Below are 20,778 nucleotides of genomic sequence, written 5' to 3' on the forward strand. Positions count from 1 at the left end.
TCCCCTTTTTCTATACTCATAATTTTTTTATAGTCAGATTTTATAAGAATAAAGATTCAAAATCTGTGAAAACCTGAATTTGGTTTACTGACAGATTACTGTACTGAACAGATGCGAGCAGCACCAGTCCAAAAATAGAATAGGCTAGGATGACCGATGAGGAAGGGTCAGTCTTGGTCTTCACACGGCTTGGCCAGCCAACTGAGGACTGACCCTTGATGACCACATGGATGACGGCGACTACACTGGTGTGACAGGTGAGGTCAAAGGTCATTCTGTTGTTGGTATGGTCCTGTATAAACTGGTAGGTCAAGGTCAGAGGTAAGCTCAATCACTTTGATCCACTTTTCTCAGTTACTGACCCAGGGTCATATCAATTCGATTGTAATATTGAGAAATTTTGAAAATACAATTTTCACAATTGAATCACATTTTTTTTTTCCAAAACATCACCTGATTGTAGTTTTTGTCCGCATATAAGAGGCACTCCCAATTTCTAATGAAAAAACAGTGATTCATAATCCATAAAATATGTTAATATTTATTTAGGCCCTAGTACAACATTTCATATCAATTTTCCATTGAGAGAAAAAAATTCAACTTAAACAAAGTCAAGTAAAATTGTATGATAATTATATCCTTACTACTCGGGTTCATTTCATATCCATGTCTTTTGATCAATCTTTACTTTTTATTGTAGAAATTTTCATTTTAAAATGCCATTCTCTATTTTCAGTATCTCTGATATTTGATGTATTTGATGTAACAGATGGATGCCGTCATGAAGATGGATAAATTTGGGTGCGGTGTCAACGTCACACTACAAACAGGACTCCTACTGCCCTCTAGTGTCAGAATCATGCACCCGAAACGTCACAATTTATCAGGTAAATTACTATTAGGCTAGATTTACAACTGTACAAAAGCAATGTCAATATCATAAAATTTTTGGCCTAGTGTACTGATTTTGGGTCTGTAGCATACATGTAATTAGGAGGAAGAGCTACCATGTTTGATCAAGTGAATGACCTTTATGTACTTTTAAGGTCAAAGTCATGAAATATTTTGAAAACCTTTAGCTTCTAATAAGGAGTCTGTTGTATTGCCTTAATTGTTAGCCATAACTGTATACTGTGACTATGTTGTTTTGTGCCAATAGTCAGGGGCCGCGGTGGCCGAGTGGTTAAGAAGACTTGACATATTGCCACAAGCTCTCCACCTCTGGGTTGCTAGTTTGAATGTCATGTGGAGCAGTTGCCAGGTACTGACTGCTGGTCGGTGGTTTTTATCAGGGTACTCCAGCTTTCCTCCACCAACAAACCTGGCTCGTCCTTACATGATCCTAGCAGTTAATAAGATGTTAATTATATAAACTAATAAACCAGAAGAGCGTTAAGCCCCATGGGCCTCTTGTTTATATTTTTCTGTACAATGGTTTGCTAAGTTAATATTTATTTTGATGGGAAGAAGTTATGATAAACTACTATGACACATGATTGGGATAAATGAAGTTCACACATTTATTAATCTACAGTGAATCCAAGCTTTTAATATGTTATTCATCACCAAAAGTTATTAACATTTTGAAAATTACAGTACTTTCAATGCATTGGTTTTAATTTCACAACTATAAATAAGAGCAGAAAATTAATTTTAGCAGTACTGCCAAAAATCATTATAGTTACATCTATAGTAAAGCGAAATGAGTACCTACGGTCAGACCATGAAGCCAAATTGTGGTCTACAATTTCATTTCACATTTTTACAATGTTATTAGTACATGTAATTGTAAAGTGATTTCTGCAGGAAAGTTTCCATCTAAATATCCAGTACATAATTTCTGTGTTGTAACTAACATTTACTTGGCATCTGAAGCCATTTTAATGATTTTCACGGCTTAATAAATCAAACCTTATGATTTTCAATAGATTAACGAAGAAAATCAACATGCCAAAATTTTTGCCCAGTTACGGCACATATAACTTTAATATTTAGTACAGTATAAATCTACATCATACAAATTGTTTACCTGTATCTCCAGGTGTATTCACATTTTATAAATACCGACACAAAGTCTCCATCAAGTCTCTACCTAACTACTGTAAACCAACTTTCTTTTGTGGAGATTAAATTTCACGATTTCCATTTCAAAACAAGTTTGCGAAGATAATTATTCACATATTTAGAAATTGAATGATAATTCCTATCAATATAGATGATGTTGAATTGTTGATACTAATTCACGGAGATGAAACTTTTTACTAAAGTTGTGAAAGTAATTCACACACGAATGAAAGTAGGTTTACAGTACAAATCACTTTGTACAGTATTTACAGTAAAGTGTTAGAAACCAATATTTACAACCTGTAAAATCACTTTGTACAGTATTTACAGTAAAGTATTAGAAACCAATATTTACAACCTGTCTATAAAGACCACCTAGGGGTCAAACCTGTCTATAAAGACTAAAGGTCACCCAAGGGTCAAACCTGTCTATATAGACTACCCAAGGATCAAACCTGTCTATAAAGACCACCCAAGGGTCAAACCTGTCTATAAAGACTACATGATGATCAAACCTGTCTATTAAGACCACCTGAGGATCAAACCTGTCTATAAAGACTACCCAAGGATCAAACCTGTCTATAAAGACCAACCAAGGATCAAACCTGTCTATTAAGACCACCTGAGGATCAAACCTGTCTATAAAGACTACCCAAGGATCAAACCTGTCTATAAATATCACACCCTGCTGTACTGTAGTAGTTTTATCACATCTTGTAGTACTGTAACATCTTTATTACATTACCCCCAAGGCATGTCCACAGTAAATCATCTCTACCCACACCTACAGCCCCTACCCAGTCACTGTCTGTGTGTAGGATCCTGAATCCTTTACCATCTTTACTCAGTATGAGAACATTTTTATTGGTAAAGTCCCCTATGATGAGGCTCCCCTGACTATCATACACTATACCATTGGGGTTAAATGGTTCACCTCCTGTTTGTGGTGATTGTTTACATGGACTGGGGATGTCACCTCTGTATACAAACAGTTCCTGGAAGTCAGTATCCATGACAACAACATGTTGGTTTCCATCACCACCATCATCTTCATCACTGTGATCAATCAATGCGACATTGTTAGTGACAGGACACTCTGTGATCATGTATGGTGTACACACTAACGGTTTCCCAGTCCCTGCTGCCATTGTAGTAAGTACCATCTGACCTTGTGTGGTGTATTTGGAGACATTTCCTGACATGACCACAATGACATGGTTCTTTGCTGTAATACATATGCTGTAAGGATCTGTTTTAGTTGTGAATTGTTGAGTTAACTGTCCTGATACCAGCTCCAGGATGTTGTTTTGATTATCACAGGCCCACAATCTGTGTGTTTTTGGTGATAGACTGATGTCATTGATGTAAGCCTCGTGTGTGACCGTCTGTATCACTGTGCCCTTCCTGTCCAGGAGAGTTAATATGTTGCCGCTTTTGGTCCAGGCCTGATCATCAGTGGTAGGACATATAGACCAAATGCCACATGGAGACTTCCACTCCTCCACCACCTTGGTCTCTGTCAGTAGTGTTTTCCTGGCCACTGCTTTCTTACCTTTATCCTCTGACTGTTGTTGTGATGAGGGTTGTTGCTGACCGTCTGCTAATGATACTGACCATTTATGGTCAGTGGATGTATGACCTTGGCCTGAGGTGGTGACTTTTCCTAAGGCTTGTACCAGGTGACCTTTAGGAGTATTGTTTGGGTTGAAGCTGACTGTATCTAAAGTAGGTTTGACAGGGATATGTATTTGGGAATCTATTTCGCATTTTGTGTCGTATATTTCTATGTGAGAGCCTTGCTGAAGTGTTGTCTTACATTTCTGTATTTGGTGTTTAATTTGTCTGTTCAAATTTTCAAGTTCTTGTTTGTATTTCTGGATGAGTTTGATGTTGTCATCTTTCATGTTTTGATATATTGTGAGTGTTTCGTCTCTAAGCGTGTCAAGGTCTTGTTTTAATTTTTGCGTTTGCATTTTAAATTCATGTGCTAATTTATCAAATATGTTGTCGTTGTCTTTGAGGAGTGTATCAGTAGAGGTGATGTATTTCCCGATCTGTACCAAATCATTTTGTTCGGTTCTGTCAATAAAGTTTCTGATGTCTTGTTTCTTCTGAGGAGTGACTTCACTAAGTTCACACATTGGATGAGTTTTATGAATGGTGGAAATGCATTTAGGGCAAATTGGTTCTTGACATTTTTCACAATACAAATCTAGTTGTCTCCCCTTGTGATGGTTACAGGTTGTCTGTCCTTCCGTACGAACTGGTATGTTTGCTGTTGCCATTTTGATGAAGATGAATATTTGTTGAATTTCTGAAAAATTGAATATATATACTGGATTAATACAATGTTTAACATAACCAATTGAATAAGAGTTTTATTTGATGTTATTAATTGCTCTTTGTTCTATTCAGTTCTATGTGTGTACATACAGTTTTTAAATATTGATTGACCTCAATGTTTTTGAAACACAAGAAAATAACTACCTGATAATCACTGCATTCACTGATGACACACACAGGGTACCTGGGATTAAATGAAGTTGGTCTTCCCCAGAATCTAAATGATATTCAATGTTGTTGAAATTATTCTTCCTCCGAAATTCACAGCTAACCATGAAATTTACTTCGATCTTCTCATGCTAGCAGATCTGTCACTTTCTCAGTTTCTGATGAAAATATCCATTTCAAATAAAATGTAATCTTGGTAGGATACACAAAAATGTACATTAAATGAAATTTATATGTGTCCACACAGAATAAGACCATTCTTGTCATTGGTTACTAACAACAAATGTCAACCAACCAAAATGCTTGTCTCTTGTGGCCTGACGATATCATGATCTATTGTCTGGTTCGATACATGTACAGTTGTTAAACAGACATGTAAAGCAGACATAGATTGTGTAGTAGATCAAACCGTGATATTTAAATACCCACAGCTCACCTGGGGTGTATTCACCTGTGGTGTATTGTCTGTTGGGCAGGTGTATTGGGTATTAAGTCACACCTGTACTGTACATGTATAGGTAGATACACCTGGGATGTATTTTCTGTTTGGTATGTGTGTTGGGTAATAAGTCACACCTGTACTGTACATGTATAGGTAGATACACCTGGGGTGTATTGTCTGTTGGGTATGTGTATTGGGTAATAAGTCACACCTGTACTGTACATGTATAGGTAGATACACCTGGGGTGTATTGTCTGTTGGGTATGTGTATTGGGTAATAAGTCACACCTGTACTGTACATGTATAGGTAGATACACCTGGGGTGTATTGTCTGTTGGGTATGTGTATTGGGTAATAAGTCACACCTGTACTGTACATGTATAGGTAGATACACCTGGGGTGTATTGTCTGTTGGGTATGTGTATTGGGTAATAAGTCACACCTGTAGTGTACATGTATAGGTAGATACACCTGGGGTGTATTGTCTGTTGGGTATGTGTATTGGGTAATAAGCCACACCTGTAGTGTACATGTATAGGTAGATACACCTGGGGTGTATTGTCTGTTGGGTTTGTGTATTGGGTAATAAGTCACACCTGTAGTGTACATGTATAGGTAGATACACCTGGGGTGTATTGTCTGTTGGGTATGTGTATTGGGTAATAAGTCACACCTGTAATGTACATGTATAGGTAGATACATCTGGGGTGTATTGTCTGTTGGGTATGTGTATTGGGTAATAAGTCACACCTGTACTGTACATGTATAGGTAGATACACCTGGGGTGTATTGTCTGTTGGGTATGTGTATTGGGTAATAAGTCACAGCTGTACTGTACATGTATAGGTAGATACACCTGGGGGTATGTGTATTGTGTTATAAGTCACACCTGTACTGTACATCTGGGGTGTATTCACCTGTGGTGTATTGTCTGTTGGGTATGTGTATTGGGTATTAAGTCATACCTGTACTGTACCTGTATAGGTAGATACACCTGTCTGTTGGGTATGTGTATTGGGTAATAAGTCACACCTGTACTGTACATGTATAGGTAGATACACCTGGGGTGTATTGTCTGTTGGGTATGTGTATTGGGTAATAAGTCACACCTGTACTGTACATGTATAGGTAGATACACCTGGGGTGTATTGTCTGTTGGGTATGTGTATTGGGTATTAAGTTTGTGCATAAAAATGACGTCATATTTTTGTATAGAAATATGACATTATGCTCACAAAAATACGAAGTTATAATCACAAGAGCAAAAAAATTGTGTAAAATACAATGGCGGAACTAGTAGTTATGATCTTCTGTAAATTGAAAATGTAATAAAAATTTTAAATATATGTAGAATATTCCTTGTTTCTTGATGAATACAAGTAAATTGTAATATGTTTTGATATTTTTTTTGATATTTTGATACTTTGATATTTTTCACTCGTGCTTCGCACTCCTGACACAAGGAGTACCCTCTATCTATATATGTGTTGGTACCTGTATTTAGAAATTTTGGTAAGTTATAAAAAAAATACTAATTGACGACAGTAGAGAATACACAACATTCGTTTTGAAGTCGTACTGGCTGACCTTTACGAGCAAAACATAAGGTCCGTCATAATTTTTAACAAAGTCTTTTGAAGTCATGTCAATTTTAGATCATCTGAACCGAAGGCATCATGCTTCGTCCGCTGTTCCCCGTGCGCCGTGCTTAAACTTTTTCACATCTTGAACTCTCAAGTTCTACCAGTGGGATTAAGCTAATTAAACTTGCATGAAATGAACCTGACATGGGACCGACTACCAATCTCTGTAGATATAAGTGTAAATGAAATCATGAATTATTATGTTTGCGTGTGTAAGAATTTTGCAAGTGTAAAAGAGTTATTTTCATAAAATTATTTCTATATTTGTTATTCATGAATACCATATATAACTACATACATGTACATATGTAGCTATTAAACTGCTAACACATTTCCAAATATGATTATAAAAGTTCTTAATTACCATACGTACTAAAATAAGACCATACCTCTAAGACAAACATTGCAGGTTTTTTTAATGACTTGCCTTGCATTATACATTTATTCATTTTTCAGAGATTTACTAACACTTCAAATATTTTAACTGCAGGTTGAAAACTACACCTCATATATTTTAGATGTCCAAAATATTCATGAAATGGTTTTAATTATGTAGAAGATTATTTTTGCCCGTGCTTCCTCATGCCATTGCTGACCACCAAACTGACCCAACTGACCGCTGGAAGTGGAGGGCCATGTTATAAATATCGTAAGACACATGTGTAATTTACAGATAATCATGGTCAACACATGATGTCTTGGTGGCAATGTGAAAAATATTATCTTACACTCGTGGCTCTATAATATGAGATTTATTAAACTGGCTTAATGATTTGATACGCCACTCGCCCAAAGGTTCGTACGATATCAAATTACTACATAGCCACCCATGTAAGATCCGCTATTTACAATGTACAAAAAACAAAGCAGCATTTGAATATGATTTACTTCTAGGCAATTTATTAGCCAGTGTGCTATAAGCCTTTTATGTCTGAATATCAAAATGCAGTTTTAACTTATACACATAGGTTTATACATTAGCTGAGAAAAAAACATTTAAAAATAAAAGTGTCTTCCACACTAAAATGCTGTAAGATGTAACTTCATTACATTAGTCTCCGTACAATATATGGCGAATATATCAAATGGACCTTGTCAAACCATGATATAATGTTCAAACTTTGTATAAATGCAAAAATATCACGTTTAAAAGAATACACTTAAAGTAGTTAATAAGAGAATATGACTACAAACCGGAATTCCTTCTGTCGTCAACAAGGACAAAAAAGGAGTTTCCAATCTCTATGTATATTACAGTGTATCATGTTTCTATGTCGAGTACGCGTAGCAAAACCTTCTCATGTCAAGATAATCTTTATCTAAATTGTTAAAGGCCCAATATACGTAACATTTCAGTTATGTTTTGTAATCACAAACATGTACAATTATCGAACATTATACCAATGACCTAGAATACAGATGAAAGACGTGAATTATGTCAGTATTCCGTGCAGATAAACATGTGATATCGAACGGTCAAAACTCGTCTACTAAACATACCTTTCATATGGAAACAATATGCCATTGCAAAACCATAGACCAACGCATTTTCTTCGAACGATAGAATTTTTGCTTCTGTTTTTCCCTTGCGGAGTGGATCGGGTCACGTGATATTTTTTCTAAAATCGAGACTTTCTGTGAACTTCTACGTATCGTTTCGGTTTGTTTTTATTGGGGCAACATTGATGATTTTCTCTTCTTTTTATTTTGAAACTTAACAGTTAATTACCTGGTTTTAGTCAATATTCTATGCAGAGACAACATGGTAATTATCTTGTAAATGTTTGTGATTACAAAAAATGTCTGAAAATTTACGTACATTGTATATTTAGCCTTTAATGTTGAAAGTAGTCAGCTGACGTATAGATCCATCAAATTCTGGCTATGGCTGTCGTATATTAAGTCCAAAATGAAAAGTCTGCATGTTGTCTATTGCATACCGTAAATCGGGATATTTTGGCGATAAATGTATGTTTATGTAACGTGATTGAGTAATTTTTCCGAGAGTATATGTTCACATACGTAATGGATAGCATGTAGAAGTATTATATACAATAACAAATAAATACGTAGCCAAATTTGATGTGTTAAATTTTAAATATCAAATAAGCCAAACTATTACCTTATACATTCTATGTATTTGTAATTTTTTTCTTTTGAATTTTCATTTTTTGGGGGTTACAATTTTTATATTATTGATGAAATGTCCTATTGCACTTATGTCGTTATACTGGCCCCATCTTCTGCTTCACGACTGATGTGACACAAGTTATATATCTTATTTCTCCACGTGTTCTTGTACGTACAAAATGTACTGTCCGTCAAAATCTTGGTACATCGAAGGGTATTCGTAAGGGAGTCTACAAATAAAAATATGTATAGGGGATTGTAGCGTGATCTCCGTCCTCTGTAATGGTTTTCCATGTTGTCTACATACATATTAATATATATCATAGGGAATTTGATAAACAGTTATTTGTGCCGTAAATGGGCAGACATTTTGACATGTAATTTTTTCGTCATTGAATACCATAAGGTTTGATGAATAAAGTTGTGAAAATCATTCAAAATACTTCAGATACCTTTTAAAAGTTAGTTACAATACCAAAAAAAATGCGCTGTAAAAATGTTGTTTTTATGCCGTATGCATGCTAAGGGGGAAATATACACGGGAAAATGCACTTTACAATTTCTAATAACACTAAAAAGGTGAAATATTGTAGACCACAATTTAGCTTTATCGTTTGACCGTATGTACTAGTTTCACTTCACAATTGGTGTAAATATAGAACAGCTGGACGAAGTTCTTATGACTTCATCAAAGTTATATAATAAAAGTTGCTTTTCAAGAAAATCGATGCATGATTTTTCAAGAATAAGCATTTAAACAATACAAATCCTTTACTTGTCATTGATAAGGTCGACGTTATAAAGTTCGCTTAGCTTGAATCCCTGTCTGAAACTATGTTACAAAAGACCAAATGATAATCAGCTACTGTGCTGTTATATTGACATACCAGTACAGATAAGGCGATCCGAAGCGGTTTATGATGAGAGTACACTCAGATTTTTGTGTTATATCTCCATAACATAAAAATATATTCAAATTAATCCTTATAATTCAATTTACTAAAGATAATCTCTTCCATATTCAAAATTCATTTCCGGACTCTTTTGTCTATAAAATCATTACGCCGTCTTCTCAGCGAATCAGAAGCAACGTTACAAACGGCGACGCCATTTTTCCTTTATAGGCTGAGAGAGTAAACTTTTAAGCCAATGAAAATGCTCGTAACAAGTAAAATTGAATTATTTTCGGATCGTTTAGAAAGTACTGGTAATTTAAGATTATAAAGTAGGCTAAAATTAGGACTCTACAAGAATATTTCACAAATTATTTAAAGATGCTCCATCGCCGACGACAAACATTATGAAAAACACTCAATCTAAAACGAACACATTATCATTGTACAAATTTTAATTCCAGGATAAATGCTATCACCTTATTCATCAGATATCCAAAGACCCAACTTGCTAGCCAAGGGTATTCAGTTCGATACTCTCACTGCAACCCTCTTGAATCTACAATATATACAATTTTGTGCTAATCCTATAGATCAAACTACGTTTAAAATTAATAGAAAATGAAATGTAATATAAAAGCAAAACTTAAAATTAGCAATTCCAGTGAATTCTAAATACAGTCCTAAATTATTCAGCGGGTAAGCAAACCATAATCTCAAAAATATTGGTTAATGAGCTTCTGTAATGCTTTGTAAACTAACCAAAGACAATTTATTTTAACTCAGTATTATTACTTGCTGGACCTAAGTTCATATCATATTTTTTATTCGAATATATTGACATTAACATTAAAGGGACAATTCAGTCTAAGAGAACATTAAAATTTGTACACATATCGGAAAAACCCAGTTCTAATAGAAAGTAGATCAGTCGGTTTTACTCTGATATGCCAGAAAAGCCCATGGTGGTGAAATGCGTGTGAAATGTTCAAACCCGCTCGCTGTCCGCCATTACACATTGTGGTCGAACATCTTGTATGCCGAACCCTGTCCCTTGCTCGTAAAGTAATGAAACTTTTGTCTAGAACTGCTCAAATCGCTCTGACAGCAGTGTCTTTACCTTATTAGGTAAATTGTCTTACCACAAAATCATTTATCACCTCCTCAGTGGTTATGTAGTTCATTTGTTTAACGTGCGTGACTATGCCTAGGATATGGGTACAGCGTACATATTGTATACGTAACTGCTTAATCGTATTGATCAACGATTTGTAATTACAACGGTATCAATTAAAATGCTAATCAATGACGTGGAATTTGTCAATATTTTATGTTATATGTTTCATAAGAAATATAGAACAATACATTTATGCCATAATTTGCTTTTTGGTTATGTAAAAGAATTAGCCTGAGTTTAATTTATATATATGTATAAGACTTACCGGCCACAAGATAAGTACAAATGAAGACTGGTTCTTTTAACTGATGTGTACTTCTATCTGTGACACTGTCCTTTTTAACGTGATGTCATACTACGGTTTCACGTTGTAGCCATTGCTTCCAGTAACCTTTCAACTCAGTCATTTAAATGCCGTTAACCTTTGACATACTCATTTAAATGCCGATAACCTTTGACATACTCATTTAAATGCAGTTGACCTTTGACATACTCATTTAAATGCCGTTAACCTTTGACATACTCATTTATATGCCGTTGACCTTTGATCATACTAAATAAATCGTGACACGACCTGCAGCATCTGTACCATCCCACGTCCTCGACGTCCACACCTGTCAAATTTCTGGAGTACTTAACAGGTAAAAGCACAAAAAGCTAGAATAATCGTGATGTTGATGTATTTATTGACGTACAGAAAACTATCAGCTGTTTTAAAATGTCTTTATTACATGATAATATTTCAATTGAAAAGAAAATACATTATGCTACAAATATCTATATTTTATGAACATCATATTCCAATTGATAGCATTAACTACATGAAGGAAACTGCCTTTTGTAACTTTGTTTTTCATTTCAAAATTTTGTGAAAATAAATAATGTTCAGAACGATGCAACACTATATTTTCAATGAAAGTGTACATATAATGTTATAAAAACAATTTTATATATGAATACTTTGTCGCAACGATGGCATGCCACCAATTCGTCTAGGAGTAGGGCTGTGGATTGTCTAACATCTGGCGATCCGATCCGATCCACGATTCAGGGTTGACGATTCACAGATCGGACCACGAATCACCAGTTAGATACAAGCAAAAGATTCAACTGCAGTAAAACTGTTTTTATTGATAAATCAATAATGGTCTTATATATTGATAAATGTTTGATTGATAATAAAACCAATTTTAGCAGTTTTACATTCCTTATCATTAAGCAATAGAGTTACAGGTGAAGTACAGTAGGATTCAGTCACTGTAACTGTAAAAAAATCAAATCATTTGAATTTTGAAATAACGTCATCTCAAAAATACTACTGCACATCAATTACGGCATGAATCAAAGTCAAACCATCTGTGAACAGGTACACTGTATATACATTATCATGGTAAGTCATAAATCACCATATCAAAACATTTCATTGTTACTTTTATTTTGGTCAAATACAGAAAAACATTGAAATTAAGAAAAAAAAAATTAAAATCTATAAGAGTAGTTACAATTTACTTTGGTTCTAGGCCTATAGTTTTTATTTCTAATCAGGTGATTTATGATTTTGACTCATAATTAGCCTACCTTTCGTTTTTGACATGGGGTTCACATCTACAGTACTCAGTTGCCTAATATAATATATTCGTATTTTTACATATTTCCGACCCGTAATGAAAACGAAATCGATAATAATCTTTTACATCTCTAGAAGTCAATAATTATGTTTTATCATTATTATTTTATGAAGAATTCACAACATTGCATCGAAGCGTGGGTACGAAAATAACATGTTGCTAGCTTTACTTCACGCAGCTCATGTGTACTTCCGGTCTACTTCAAAGTGAAAACATCGATGATATTCAGACTTTAGTGTACATTCCTTCACATTTTTGAGCTATGACAGCATTAAAGAAGGTACTATTTTTTTTGCTTTTGAAAGATCGCGATCCACAAATATCAGGAGTAACGAATATTCGTATCCGATCTTTCTCAATAATTCGTGAATACTCGAGTACTCGGATACTCGTTACAGTCCTATCTAGGAGACACAATTTTGACTTTAAAGATGCTCCACCGCCGACAGAGCATGTACGTACGATACTCATACTTTGGACAACGATTAGTGGGATATCGTGTATATACGTCTAATTAACACAAACAATGATATAAAATGTATTTTACTTTTGGTGCATATGCAATCAATACTTCATTTCATATAGGAAATAATTCCGTGGATTTTTTTGGGACGCAATTAATTACATGTATTTTTAATATTTTTAATTTGGAGTAAATTAGAAGCTTAATTTTTTCAATGGTAGTAATGGTGAGAAATAAGTAACGTTAGTAACTGAAAAAATACCATATCAACTATTAACTTCACTATCACAAAAGACCATACATAAATCAAATGTTGGTAAATATGATGACAAACAACATCCTAAGCAACGTTATAAACACAAACATTTAGGATTTCATTTTGTCAGTGAGACGGAATATCAGTAATAAGATTTAAGTGTATGTTTGTTTGTTTTTTTATCAATTAACGTCCTATTAACAGCTATGGTCATGTAAGGACGGCTTCCCATGTATGCGGTGTGTTGCGTGTATGTTGTGCGAGGTGCGTGTTTTGGGAGATCTTGTATAGTGGAACTGTTGCCCTTTTTATAGTGCTATATCACTGAAGCATGCCGCCGAAGACACCAAGCAACACACCCCACCCGGTCACATTATACTGACAACGGGCGAACCAGTCGTCCCACTCCCTGTATGCTGAACGTTGTGTGTAATACACGTGTTATAATTCACCTAAAGTAAGTTTGTTCGCGATTTCGCGGCACATTGCTATGATCGCCAAAAAAATTGATCCGCGATATAATGAGAAATAGTTGAATGATATTTACCTTTAAAATCCCTATCGCGAAAATATAAAATCACTAACATATGATTTTCTCGTTTTTAAATCAAATCTCGAAAATTTTGGCCCACGAAAATAACCAGCTATACGGTATATTTGTATGTAATGGTGACAGTAAGACAGTGAAACGTATTTAGGTATAACTTTTGACTATGATGAACAATAACGTGTGCATGTTTGAACTAGTAACGATATATACTTTTATTGCGATATAAAGGTGAAATAATTGCGTAATTAACCATTCTTACATAATCGTTTTTTTCGGAACATTGAAATTAAAAACATCTTTAAATCAATACAATGCTTTAATCAAGTGCATATACGCAGGTCAAATATATAGAACTACCCAGTCACCAGCTTATATAAATACATATGTAATTGTAACATGGTGACGTGTTGTATTTTCTTTTCAACAGAAATATTACCGCATCATAAAACATTATAAAACAGGTGAAAACTCATTCTAAGTACGCCAATAAATAAATTAACATCACGATTGTTCGAGCTTTTGTGTTTTAACCTGCTGAGTCCTCCAGAAATTAGCAGGTGTGGACGTCGAGTATGTGGGATGGTACAGATGATACTGGTCGTGTCACGATCCGAGCAGCATAAAAAGGATGCCTCACAGAGCTGATGTATACAACATTGGTTGTCACACGATCATGATGAACGGACTCGTCCTCGCTTGTGCTTTGCTGGTTGTCGGTAAGTCTCTAGATGAATTAAGTTAATTAGGTAATACAAAACTACACTTAAATGGTCACTTTGTTTCCTAAAGATAATTAGAAATTAATTCTATTTAATTGTGATTTAAAGAAACTTAAATTTCCTAAACATCGTAAGTTATATAGGAGATATTGTAAACTTAAATTGAAATAGATGACATTAATAATTTTATATTAGTAATGCTCTGATTTTCCAATATTTCCATTGGCTAATACGTGTTCACGTGACGATTAATATTTCTTTGTTAACTTAATTACCCAAACGTTGCATTCTTCAGGTTGTCATTCTTTGATCAATGCTTTTCTTATAATTGATATGTACATCAGAATTATTTTTGTTTTACATTTCTTAAAGAAACGACATATCTTATATAAAAATCAAAAACCTTTGTTTCGGTCCATATAGTATTATATCGCCCTTGTAGAATTTAAAAAAATAATGACATCGGGCTACGCCCTGAGTCATAATTCATTCTACTCGGGTGATATAACACCATGTGGACCTCAACAAAGGTCCATGATTGATATTCACATTGACATTCAGCTTTGGTGAGTTTATAATATCAAAATATTATTTTGATCAGATCAATTTAATTTGAAGCTAATATGGTGCTTTGTTCGTTCATTAATATATAAAATAGATACCTCTTTACACAGTAGTTGGATGTAGTATATTACCAATAATGAGGTGAAGACTTCTTTCTGAAGACATTAGCATATCTTATATATCGATAAAATTACTTAAGCTTGATACATTTAGATTAGTCTTCTCTCTTTAATGTCATTTTTTCATTTGTTATAATAGAGTCTTTGGTACTGCCAAAATCATTTTCAACTTTAATTTGTACTTGTAAAATTAAAAAAACATGTATTCTTAGTATTATAATTCTCAAAATGTCTGTTATTTATGATGGTGAATAAAATTATTAAAACCGTTCCTTGATTTGTGAGTATGAAAATTACGTCGCATTTAACTTTCAGGATCATGACTCATGTTCACTTAATTCAATTAATATCATTTAGAATCTTTGGCCCTGCCAAAGTCGGCACCGATACCAAAACACCCTTCAGAAGACCTCATACGGCAGGCATCAGAAGTTCCACGGTCACCGCTGATACCAAGACATCCTTCGCAAGACCTCATCGATGAGGCTGAACAGGTAAGTAACACATAGAAACTTCAATAGCTCATTTAGAAGAATTTACGTGTATGAGGCGATATATGAATATAAAAAGAATGCACCAGAGAAAAACGATGAATAAATATTAAAATAGTAATACATTTATTAAAAACAGGGTTTGAGTTAGTACATGCGTATTGATTAGATATTTAAATTATTATTTGTACGACTGTGCAGCGAGATATCAGAGAGAGAGAGAGACAGTGTGAGAAAGACAGAGGTAGAGGAAGGGAGATCGAGAGAGAGAGAGATGTTGTAAGTTTCTCCATAATATTCAAGATTGATATGTTGTTCCAAAGTTGAAATGGTCGTTTCGAATGTGACGTCATGTTACTTTTTTTGGTCAATGTTATGTGTAATCACGATTAAAATAGAAATAATTCAGAAAAACATTGTTAAAGTTCCGTTTGCTTACAGCTGACCAACAGTAGGATTGTAGGAGGGGGAGAAGCCACAATCCGTGATAACCCTTGGCAGGTGTCGCTCCGATCAAATAACAATCATATTTGTGGCGGGGTCATCCTAAATGCTACTGTTATTCTGACGGCTGCACATTGTCTTGGCAGCAGCACCCACACGTAAGGAGTTCTTTTTTTATGTATTTAGTTTTTAATTTAAGCATCGATATTATTATTTTTTTAATTTCATCAGGGTACGAAAGAAATTTTATGTCATAATACGTTGAAATCAAAACAATAGTAACATCAATATTTATAATTAATTTTCCAGACTACTTGATAAAATAAAATGGATTTACACGTACGATTGTTTAAGGGATTATTTTTTTTTGCAAATCAATACGCAATGCCAATGTTTCTACTGTGACGTCACGATGACGTCGGATTTTCGCGCCATTCTCGGATTTTTTTCATAGTGGTATGTCAAAAAAAGAATCGGCAAACCATAAAGTCAAATTTAGTAGGAAAGACAAATTAATTAGAACGCTATAGTTTTGATGTACGTTTGCAAACAATCTTAAATATGAATGTGCTTTATTTAGGAATTCATACTATTGACATCAGTTGCTTAGAAATCGGGCGAAAATTCTATTTAAAAGATACCTTGAAAAATGACCGGATTGATCTTTAATCTATATCTAGCAATTTTTAAAAAGAAGCATGATCATGTCACTTCCGTAATTCCACAAAACAGCCTCAAATTTTGTTTTGATCTTTTCGATGTATATGAAGCTACACTCTTTAGGTAGGACAATTATAATATTTTATTTTAAAATTTGCGTGTATGTTGGATTTTATATGAAATGGTATTTCACTGTTTTCAGGAGTAATTGTATGAAGTGATTTATATTTAAGGTCTTACTCAGTACGGTATGGCTCAGGGAGTCGCCTCTCAGGAGGAGGTATCTCGGCCGCTACGGGCATGAAGCTAGTGAGTATCTTTTTCTCAAATAATTTCGTCATATCTACAAATGAACCATGCGTCTATCAGTTGAATAGTCCGGCAAAGGAAAAATGGTGTTAAGATATCAAGTATAATTCAATACTATAGGAATCCTAAAACGTCCTCCCGGCTGGCTATGTCCGTGTTGACATTCCCGCGCAACCTCGCTTTCAGAATTTATTTTAAAGAACTGTGCTAAAGTTACAAAGGGCCTTTCCATTGTTTCAATGGTTAAAACTGGACAACGTAAGCGGAACTTGACGGTCGTTTTGATATCTAAAGACTTGTAATGTCAATGAACACATTTAGACTGGTTTTCATTGTCCGACTATTCACTTTAAGATTGGGATATCAATATCACGCTGTATATTTCAGACATGTTAAAACATTGATGTCAACAGTCATGTTGGAAAACCCTGCTTTATCAAATGTGCATCATTAACCCCAGTATATCCTTCCTTTAAGATGAGTAATGTAAGAAAAGATTTAAGTAGAAAAGTCCTGAATTTGGTGATACTGTGATATTCTATCTTAATCTATAAAGTGGGCCAAGTCTTTAATGACTCAATGTGCAATCAAGTTTAAAACAAGGCACCAGAACGATTGATCGTGGATGTATACAGGGATATTAACCCATTTAAATGACCGACAACCAATTAAATACCACATAATTTCAATAATGTATGTACTCTGTATAAGTATCGTTTTGGATATATATTATAAGACTCTTTCATGTGTGGATATGAAGGATAGGGATATTCTACCCGAGGGTCGAAAAATGTAGTAAAACTCGAGGCTTGCCGAGGGTTTTGTAACATTTTGTGATTCCGAGGGTAGAATATCCCAATCATTCATATCCACACATGAAAGAGTATTTTTCTTTCATACCTCAACGTTTTATTACAATTTTACAACTATATTATCCCGCCATTTTGAAATAAATTCGAAGAAATCCACGACTGGAAGTAAATTTTTCATGAAAAATTACGTGAAATTTTCAACACAAATTCCGTTTTTTGCATGTTTTATATTAAAACCAGTCATAATTGTTCATCTTTTTTTTTAATTTTACCGATGAAATAGAGATTTTGTTGACGCCGTGAAGTCACGAGGCTTTATTGCATGGGTAGCGATGCAATACAGCCTCAGGCGACATGAGTGTATTGCCCTAGACCAGCCAGTATTACACCCGTAGGTATGAAAGAAAATTGTGTATTGAATCTTCAGACGAAATACATATAATCCTAATCTGACATAAAGGGAATGAATCATTGGAATTCCGTCTTACATTTCAGTTGAATTGCATTGTTTTTATTTGACAGAATGCGAATTATGGTGAAGGCCTTGGTGCATTTCCCAACGACATTGCTATACTTATGGTAGAGGACATGACTTTGAGCAGTAACGCCGCGGCCATTTCCCTAAATTCTAGGAGCAATAATGCGTTGGCTGATTTGGATACGTCCTCCTGTAGAATCACTGGTTGGGGAAGAACTTCAGGCACAAGTATTTATCACGGACATCCATTTACTGTATAGTTGCTATTATTCGCGGTTTGTTTATTTCGCTTAATTTGCGGGTCCATCTGAAATCGCGAAATTAGTACCTCGCGAAATTGATCAAATTCATGGTTTCACGAATTATAGCCTGTCATAAGAGTGGGACTTTAAAAGGCTAGAAAGATAATTCACGAAAATACACCCCCGCGAATAAGTTCAAAACAATAAATCGCGAAATATTACACCCGCGAAATTTATGAACTATGCAGTAGAATATGGCGTTGATCACATATGAGATATTTTTTAGTATTTTTTTTTTTGCATTATGAGTACGATTACTCCGATATATTTCCTCCTAAAATGAATATGTGGTACATATGACATCTATTTTCTCGGGGAAATATTTCTCTTATCCAGTAAAGATAGATATACAAAGTTGAATTTTAATTGGAGAGATAAAATGTTAATTACATCAAGAAATAATAACAATTTATGATGGATTAAATAAAGAATCAAAATATACTATTAAATAATATAGAGCTCAATCAAAGTTACATAATTTTAATAATAATAATTTTAGCAGTATGTTATATGGAAACTTCGTACTTAACTTTATAGAGTAAGCATGGAGTCATCATCCGCAAGTAACAGAAGAAGACTAATATAGGCAATATGTCTGTTGTCTTATTCTTTTGATGTATATATATTCTCTGTATTTATGTATGTTTGTATTGTAATATTTCTGAAATGAAATCATCCGGAACTTGTCGCCGTTACGATTATTCGAAGCTTCATATCCCAATCTCAAGGAATTATCGTAGACTATTTTAGGCATCATCATAGGAATCTAATGCCATCGATAATATTTAACCTTAGGAAAATCCCTTACTGAAAGTCTCCATACGAAATTATTAAGTTACAAAATGTTTCTTATTTAAGGCCACCCTGACTAATATAATGGCTTCCATTTGATTTTTGTTTGTTTGTTTGATTAATTTACGTCCTATTAACAGCTATGGTCAAATTACAATTTAGAGAATTTAATTAAGTTATGTAGACGAAACTGAGCCATAATATCATTACACATATTGACACTTGTATTTATTTTGATGATTATAATTTTCATTCTTGATATAGGCAGCCTTCCGACAATTCTTCAAGGAACTAATGTAGATGTTTTGACTGATTCAAATTGTGGTAGTGATTGGGGAAATAATTTGAATGGTCCTGTTCACATTTGTGTCAGCGGGGATAACAGTGGCGCATGCAACGTAAGGATTTATTCATTATAGCTGAATGTCAATGTCGAGTTTGTTTTTTCTTCTTTTTAAAATAATTTTTAATGGTGATTACATTGTTGTAATGTTATAATAAAGACAATGGTGTTTTTCGTAACTGAAGCATATTAATATTTCATATTTGGATTTTTTCATTATCTGTTTTTGGCATGATGTTAGAAAAATTTATGATGTTATTATGTCAATATTTAAATTATTATCAGTATTTTGTATTTGCATGTCACAGAGTTAGCTCCCTTTTGGTTAGATATCTATTTTGACGTCATTTTTTTGTGAGCGCAATTTACGTTCTTTTCTCAGAAAGGTATGACGTTACGCTCGAAACACATGACGTCACAATTAATATCTAACTACAAGGGCAGATAACTCTGCAATATGCATATACAGAATGCAAGAGGATCACACATTTAAATTAGTTCTGAAATTTGTTCAGGGTGACAGCGGTGGACCGTTGGTATGTGAAAATAACGCCGGTGTGATGGAACTTGTTGGAGTGACGTCATGGGGCGCGAGTGGCTGCAGTGTCTCGTATCCCTCAGTGTATACTGAAGTCAGCTACTTTCATGATTTCATTAACACAAATGCGAGTTCTTAAACGAGATATTGATACCGACCAACTGTCCCTGGACTTTCTATGTGTCATTCAATGAAATAAAATCATTAAAAAAAGTTGTTTTGAGTTTACTTCTGATGTGCGGTAGCTAGAAATAATATTTCTGATTTTCAAATAAATTATGAAGAACTCGTCAATAAAGCAAGACATGTTTTGTCAGAAAAAAGCACTGTGTGACCAATGCTACAGGAAAGATGTGGACACTGTTTTCTATATAAAGCAATTAAAGAAGTAGCTGCACGTAAAGACTGCAATTTTGTGGACTGTGGCTCGGCGTTCCACGATGTAATATT

The 20,778-nt window shown here is 34.3% G+C and overlaps 2 protein-coding genes across 4 annotated transcripts; one reads left to right on the plus strand and one right to left on the minus strand.

Annotated features, from left to right (window-relative positions):
• The first annotated feature begins 771 nt into the window (after positions 1 to 771).
• Positions 772 to 20,541, plus strand: LOC138310409 (trypsin beta-like). 2 transcript variants are annotated; one of them, XM_069251618.1, is made up of 7 exons: positions 772 to 887; positions 15,517 to 15,653; positions 16,092 to 16,252; positions 16,988 to 17,063; positions 18,398 to 18,581; positions 19,712 to 19,845; positions 20,306 to 20,541. In XM_069251618.1, the coding sequence occupies exons 1-7, from the start codon at positions 782 to 784 to the stop codon at positions 20,465 to 20,467; spliced, it is 960 nt and encodes a 319-aa protein (XP_069107719.1). In that variant the 5' UTR covers positions 772 to 781; the 3' UTR covers positions 20,468 to 20,541. The 2 variants fall into 2 exon arrangements, with proteins under 2 accessions (XP_069107719.1, XP_069107720.1); XM_069251619.1 differs by lacking the exon at positions 772 to 887 and adding an exon at positions 14,290 to 14,473 and having other exon boundaries at positions 20,306 to 20,540.
• Positions 930 to 4,866, minus strand: LOC138310404 (tripartite motif-containing protein 2-like). 2 transcript variants are annotated; one of them, XR_011206418.1, is made up of 3 exons: positions 4,552 to 4,866; positions 2,423 to 4,378; positions 930 to 2,364 (listed from the first exon to the last, which is right to left on the minus strand). XR_011206418.1 is itself a non-coding variant. In XM_069251616.1 (2 exons), exon 2 carries the CDS (start codon positions 4,347 to 4,349, stop codon positions 2,772 to 2,774), a length of 1,578 nt encoding a protein of 525 aa, XP_069107717.1. In that variant the 5' UTR covers positions 4,350 to 4,378; positions 4,552 to 4,866; the 3' UTR covers positions 2,372 to 2,771. The 2 variants fall into 2 exon arrangements, 1 of the variants encoding a protein (XP_069107717.1); XM_069251616.1 differs by lacking the exon at positions 930 to 2,364 and having other exon boundaries at positions 2,372 to 4,378.
• Positions 20,542 to 20,778: the final 237 nt, after the last annotated feature.

The sequence above is a fragment of the Argopecten irradians genome, chromosome 16, assembly GCF_041381155.1.
Source record: "Argopecten irradians isolate NY chromosome 16, Ai_NY, whole genome shotgun sequence".
In the NCBI taxonomy this organism is placed as follows: domain Eukaryota; kingdom Metazoa; phylum Mollusca; class Bivalvia; order Pectinida; family Pectinidae; genus Argopecten; species Argopecten irradians.

Excerpts from the sequence above, each read along its gene's own strand:
- LOC138310409 (XM_069251618.1), top strand. The coding sequence starts at position 782 with ATGAAGATGGATAAATTTGGGTGCGGTGTCAACGTCACACTACAAACA. Across the intron at positions 16,253-16,987 it reads CTTGGCAGCAGCACCCACAC|GTCTTACTCAGTACGGTATG; the intron begins GTAAGGAGTTCT and ends TTTATATTTAAG. Across the intron at positions 18,582-19,711 it reads GGGAAGAACTTCAGGCACAA|GCAGCCTTCCGACAATTCTT; the intron begins GTATTTATCACG and ends TTCTTGATATAG.
- LOC138310404 (XM_069251616.1), bottom strand. The coding sequence starts at position 4,349 with ATGGCAACAGCAAACATACCAGTTCGTACGGAAGGACAGACAACCTGT.